The sequence below is a fragment of the Dunckerocampus dactyliophorus genome, chromosome 21 (assembly GCF_027744805.1).
Source record: "Dunckerocampus dactyliophorus isolate RoL2022-P2 chromosome 21, RoL_Ddac_1.1, whole genome shotgun sequence".
Lineage (NCBI taxonomy): Eukaryota > Metazoa > Chordata > Actinopteri > Syngnathiformes > Syngnathidae > Dunckerocampus > Dunckerocampus dactyliophorus.
The window spans coordinates 13,211,010-13,216,702 of record NC_072839.1 but is presented as its reverse complement, the minus strand read 5'-3'; the positions used below and the strand labels follow the sequence as shown (position 1 = coordinate 13,216,702).

Genomic DNA, 5,693 nt, shown 5'->3' with positions numbered 1-5,693 from the left:
TCCTCCCTCACTTCCGGGACTTCCCAATATGGCGGCCGGTGTCGGCTTACCTGTCTTGCTGCGTCAACGCTGGCGGAAAACTAATCGAAAACTAAACACAAATGACAACATCTTGTGCTTTTTGCTCCACTAAACCCAATGAAAGACACCATTTTTATTTTAAAAACACTCAAAAGAAAGCAAGTGACAACGTGAACAATGTAGCAGGGGCGCGGCTAGAACGCTTCCGGGGTCGAAGCCTCCCTCGGGGAACTCAAACAAATCTGTTAACTCTGATTAAATAAACCACATTCCACTTTTTAAAAAACATTAGATTCGACTGCCTACTACTTATAATTTATCCACACCATATCTTTCACATGTTGACACAATGTGTTAACTAGATATGTCATTAAAGTTAGCTCATATCCTGTTTAGGTGTATAAAACAGAAATATTGTGACAATATATTGATATCTTATGCAGCAATAAAAGTAATAAAAGGCATTTTTTTTGCAAGAATAAAAAAACAAACTACAAAATAATCACAGTATAGCTCGTGTAATGATACAGGAAAACAAAATACAAAGTGTTAAAAATAAAATGTATATAAATAACTACAAGTTTTAATTAATGCAAAAATGCAATAAGTGGAAAGACTGAAGGTGAGGTGGAGTGAAAAACAATGCAAACGATCAAAAACCAGTTAAATAGTCAAAAACAATCTATTATCAATGAATTAAGTATATTGCTTAATATTTGTAGAATTGGCATACATGCGTCTATTGATATTGTTCTTCCATGTAGTAAAGGCAGGTTTTGCTAAAATGTAAAAGTAATTTTCTATCCCGTTCTGTCATTATTGTAGTGTTTAAGCAGTTAACACAAAATATGGTTTTAGGTCAAATAAGGGTAAATCATGCATTTTTATTAGCTTTGCAAGTTTTCACTGTAGCCGTCAAAGATGGCGTCAGTTATGAAAGTGTAGCTCTTTTGGCTCCTCATACTGAAAATTATTCCCAATCTAAATGTTATGTTTTTTTTTTTTTAATAAATCCATTGCTTTGTTGCCATGACTGCGTTTCATTCCACTTCTAGTTCTGCAGAGACATCTAGCGGTAGATGATATAACAGCAAAACCACACACTTTTTTTTTTTTATTGGCAGCATCAAACAAATCAGGGGAAACAAGCGTTCCTCCTTCGCTGTAAGTTTATAAAAAATAAATAAATAAAAACAGACAAACCCAAAAATGAAAGTGCGCCTAACTGTTGATGTTTGCTGCTTGTATATAACAATAAAATACAGTTCAGAATCATCACATAAAAACCTTAAATAGAATCAGACTCATACAATCCATCTGCAGTTTTAGTAAAAAGGTCAAGAGCATATATTAATACATATACAAAAAGTGGCAAACAGGTCCAAGTCCAGGCCCGTGAAGGTGCTGAATGCTGCAAAGCCCCGGGGCCTTGTTTTAGTAGCAGGAGAAAGCCAATCTGAAACTCAGCCAGACTAGCTTACGGATATGAGCTTTGACCAGGGGTTGGTCCCGCGGACTTCCAGCTGTGTATCGCTTTTGAAGATATTGTTGCAAAGATCATCCAGCGGTGGCTCCGGGTCGGACGTGGCAAACAGGGCGGCCTCCTCCACCTCTTTCTTAATGGCCAAGTCCATTTCCTAATGCACAGATGAGAGCATTCAATCAAGTGGTACTGAGCCAAACAAACGCAAGTCCTTACTTTTAATTCCTCTGCTGACGCCATATTGTTGTCCAGCATTCTTCCTTTCAGCACAGAGATGGGGTCATTCTTGAGGCGCACTTCCTGGATCTCATCCCGAGTGCGGTAGCTACAGGAAGTTACATGTCACATGTAGGTAAACAAAAATGCATAATCAGCGTTCACAATGACAATAACCCGTCTTACCTGACGCCGGGGTCACTCATGCTGTGTCCATGGTAACGATAGGTCTCTAGCTCCACCACAACTGGACCCTGAAACACAAAATTGGTCAACATGCATGTTCCCTTTACCTAAAAATCAGTCAATCACCTTTCCAGCTCGGCAGTGGTCGGCGGCAAACTTCACAGCCTCTCTCACACACAGGACATCCATCCCATCCACCTGCATGAAGACCAGACAAGGACTGAGCAGAAGACATGGCAGAAAGCTGCTTGCTCATGTGACGTGTGTATGTGTGCAGTATCATACATGAGCATCAGACAGCTGTGTACATGCTCACACCTGCAACTGCCAGGACGCGCCCATGGCGTCTTGTTATAATCTGGGTCCAAGCGGGCCGGCCGCTGCACACAGTCTTGTAGCAGCCTCAACCCAGGACCCCACTGCACTCGTTCATTTGTGTCACATGATGCATCTCACTCTGATTCCCGGTATGTAGTCCCCTCTCTTGTAGTAGTCAGTGCTGGCCGACGCCCTCTCCACCGACGTGCCCATGCTGAACTTGTTGTTCTCGCAGATGAAGATGCAGGGGAGCTTCCAGAGGGCGGCCATGTTAAAGGCCTCAAAGACTTGCCCCTGTTCCAAATACAAAGCCCAGAAGCTCCCATGATTTTTTGTAATTAGATTATTGAGCAGGTGTGTTTGAAAGACTACCTGATTGGCCGCTCCATCCCCGTACAGCGTGACACAGAGTTGATTGTTACCTTGGTACTGGCAGGCCAGAGCGATCCCAGCACCCAACGGAACCTGATTTACACAACACAAGAGTGGTTGCAAAGATGGCGTCAGCTTGATTAAAGCTAATTAGCATGCTGCCACTCAAATCATTGAATAAGCCACTTTTACTGCCCAAAACACACAGGCAGTCCTTGTGTTGTGTTTTGTGGCCACATATGCACTCTATACAGACAAAAAAAAAAAAAAGAATTTTTTTTAGTTAATGTTTTCCCTTCATTATGTCTCCCAAGCACAAGACAGTCTTCTGATTGCAATGGGTCAAAGAAAAGGGAAATGAACAGTGATAACTAAGCAGTGGAGTAGGTGTCATTATCGGGACTTCCTCCTCCCAATAAGCCCGTCTCTCCCTCCCTTGTAACGCCTTTTCCAGTGTTCAAGACAACAGGTATAATTTGTCATTTTATTCTTGGGTTTAATCTTTACGATATTTTATGCCCATGTGTTCTGTGTACAGTGTGAGACTTGGGTGTTAAAATCCTCTTGCAATACCACTTTAGGTCTGAGGAGGCGCTACAGTGCATGTTGCAGTGCTCACCTGCGCTCCCACAATGCCGTTGCCTCCATAGAAATGGGGTGCGTACATGTGCATGGAGCCACCCTTGCCCTTGGACACGCCGCCTTTCCTGCCTGCGGAGTGACAAAATGGAGGCATGGTGAACACGCGCACACACAAAAAGAAGTTGACACTTAGTGATTGTGGAAGTCATCTTACCTGTGAGCTCTGTCAGGATCTCTTTGACGGGCACACCGCGGGTGTACGTGTAGCCATGCGCACGGTACGCAGTGATCAGGTGATCGGTCGGATTAATGGCGGCCTCGATACCTACGGCACAGGCTTCCTGTATGAGGCCAAAACATAGTCTGTACGTGTGCGGGATTTCGCGTGGGTGTATTTATCCTACCTGCCCATCGTACAAGTGACAGAACCCGCGGATGATTTTCTGCTTGTAGAGCTGATCGGCCTTCAGTTCCATGCGCCTCACCGTCTGCATGGTGCGGTAATACTGCAGGCCCTGCTCACGCGTTAGCTCCGCCTTAACTGGAGGCCCCTCCTCCAAACCATGCAGATCACATTTCTATTGACAGGGGAAGGAAATTGTAATTAGCAAGCAAAACAAGATGTAGTGGTTTAATTAAAACAGATAATAGAGGCTCACCTTGATGTCAAACGTCACCTGAGGTGTGAAGTTGGCAAATGAGCGCGAAGTGGCCTGGACACATGTACACACACTATTAGCCCAATAAGCTTTGCGAATATAAAGTCCAACACACTTAATGTTTAAATGCACCCATTAAATTTTCCTCGACAGTATTGATAGTTTCCCCAGTTAGAGACAGGGTTCAAATGCAATTAGGGACATGCCTCTGATTAAGAGTTTAAAAAAAAGAGTCCATGAAAAGAAACTGAGTTAGTTAGCAGGCAAACACAGAAGCGGCACCACTTCTTACAGGTCGGGCTAACGTCTCGGCCGGCATGCTAGCTAAGAGAGCCGCGGTCGCGCTAGCAGCTACTACCGGCGGCGGTGTTGGTGTCGGCGGCGGTTTGGGAGGCAGCCGCTGTGTCCGTGCCAAGTCGGGCACCGCCGGGAAGGTTAGACTGACGTACTCTGACAGGCCAATCAGCAACTGGGGAGAACAGGAGCCAACCAATGAGAGCCTAGCTGGAGAGGTTACCAAAGCGATGACGGCAAGGTGGGGTCAGCGGTTACGTGGACGGCAGTACACACACACACCGCGTGAAGCTTCTAGAGACTCAGAGACTGAGGCAGACCAGCTGTGTTTACAATTAAAATATTTCAGCCATGACACGGTTTACACAGTCATGACACTATTTAAACAACTTGCTACATTCCTGTGGACAAATTCACAGTTCACATTCTTCCATAATCTCTGCTCCAGGTAATTTTGATTTATATCTACACATGGTCATCATGACTGACCCTCTGAATCATAAAGGATACATAGAAGAACACCCAAAATTGCACTATGAAAAAATTTGTGACATAGCACTGCAAAGGGAAGGATTAGGGATAAACATCAAGGGAGTTGTGTGAGCAGCTTACCTCAGACACTGTTTGGGCTCCCTTGAGTTCAGGTTCAGGTGAAGCGCGGGGGATGGGGATGGAAGGGTGGACAGAAAAGAGAAGCAAGAGATTTTTAAAAATGAGGGACAGACTCTTGTGCAATAGAGAATTAATAAGGAAAATTCATGAAGCCTTGTACGTTTACTGCTGGTACCTAAAGAAACAAAAATGAACAAGTTCTCAACAAATAGTTTTTTTTTAGTATAGAAAGGGTGCAGATGCAGACAGATGGGGGGGGGGGTGCTGTTAGAGCAGGAACAGAAAGCACTATTGTTTCTGTATGGAATATGCTGACAAGATAAATTAGATAATAGTCCACTTGTCTGCTTCAGTTTACTTCACAGCAAATAATATAGAAAAATAACATGACATGAGGGGGGTATTCAAAGTCGTAAAAGTGTTCTCAGCAATGAACCGTTCACAAGGTCAAGAACAACCCCAACATCACCAAGCTGGCTATCTAGCTAGCAAACCAGGTTAGCATGAGCCAGTACGGTGGGGAAGCCTCGAACGACCGGGAGACTCACCACATTCCTGCCGGTGATCCGGCACAGTGCGTTGGAGATGATGGTCAACATGTTCTGCATGCTACTGGTCGAGGAGTTGGAGTCTTAAGAGGATTAAAAGTGGTGGTGGCGGAGCCGGAATGTTGTTGGATGCTACTGTTCGCCGTCCCACTCAGAAAAGAGTCCGCTGAGTACCAACTATGACGGCAGTTTGTTCCGCCTTCGTTTTTATAGCCACACGTGCAGCATGACCCCACCCAGTTTATCTAACAAATACAAAAAAAATAATAAAATGACCACTTTCAACGAGACGATAGTTAGTACAACATGAGTAACTTCTTAATTCCCTAATGATAATGTAAAATGTGCAGTTCAATCTAGTCTTTGTGTCTCAACGTAACATCTCGACCCATTAATTTGCTC

At 44.1% G+C, this 5,693-nt stretch overlaps 1 protein-coding gene across 1 annotated transcript; it reads right to left on the bottom strand.

Moving 5' to 3' along the window:
* Positions 1 to 142: 142 nt before the first annotated feature.
* pdha1b (pyruvate dehydrogenase E1 subunit alpha 1b) lies at positions 143 to 5,463 on the bottom strand. The gene is made up of 13 exons (XM_054765307.1): positions 5,292 to 5,463; positions 4,744 to 4,764; positions 4,130 to 4,306; positions 3,838 to 3,891; positions 3,583 to 3,756; positions 3,393 to 3,519; positions 3,216 to 3,307; positions 2,597 to 2,689; positions 2,363 to 2,518; positions 2,033 to 2,104; positions 1,907 to 1,974; positions 1,721 to 1,829; positions 143 to 1,658 (listed from the first exon to the last, which is right to left on the bottom strand). Exons 1-13 carry the CDS (start codon positions 5,349 to 5,351, stop codon positions 1,494 to 1,496), a joined length of 1,368 nt encoding a protein of 455 aa, XP_054621282.1. The 5' UTR covers positions 5,352 to 5,463; the 3' UTR covers positions 143 to 1,493.
* Positions 5,464 to 5,693: the final 230 nt, after the last annotated feature.

What these genes read in the sequence shown, in the direction of transcription:
- pdha1b (XM_054765307.1), bottom strand. Translation starts at nt 5,351, where the DNA reads ATGCAGAACATGTTGACCATCATCTCCAACGCACTGTGCCGGATCACC. An exon ending in AGGTGACGTTTGACATCAAG is followed by an intron (nt 3,757 to 3,837) that starts GTGAGCCTCTAT and finishes CCCTGTCAATAG; the next exon opens with AAATGTGATCTGCATGGTTT. An exon ending in GATCCTGACAGAGCTCACAG is followed by an intron (nt 3,308 to 3,392) that starts GTAAGATGACTT and finishes GTCACTCCGCAG; the next exon opens with GCAGGAAAGGCGGCGTGTCC.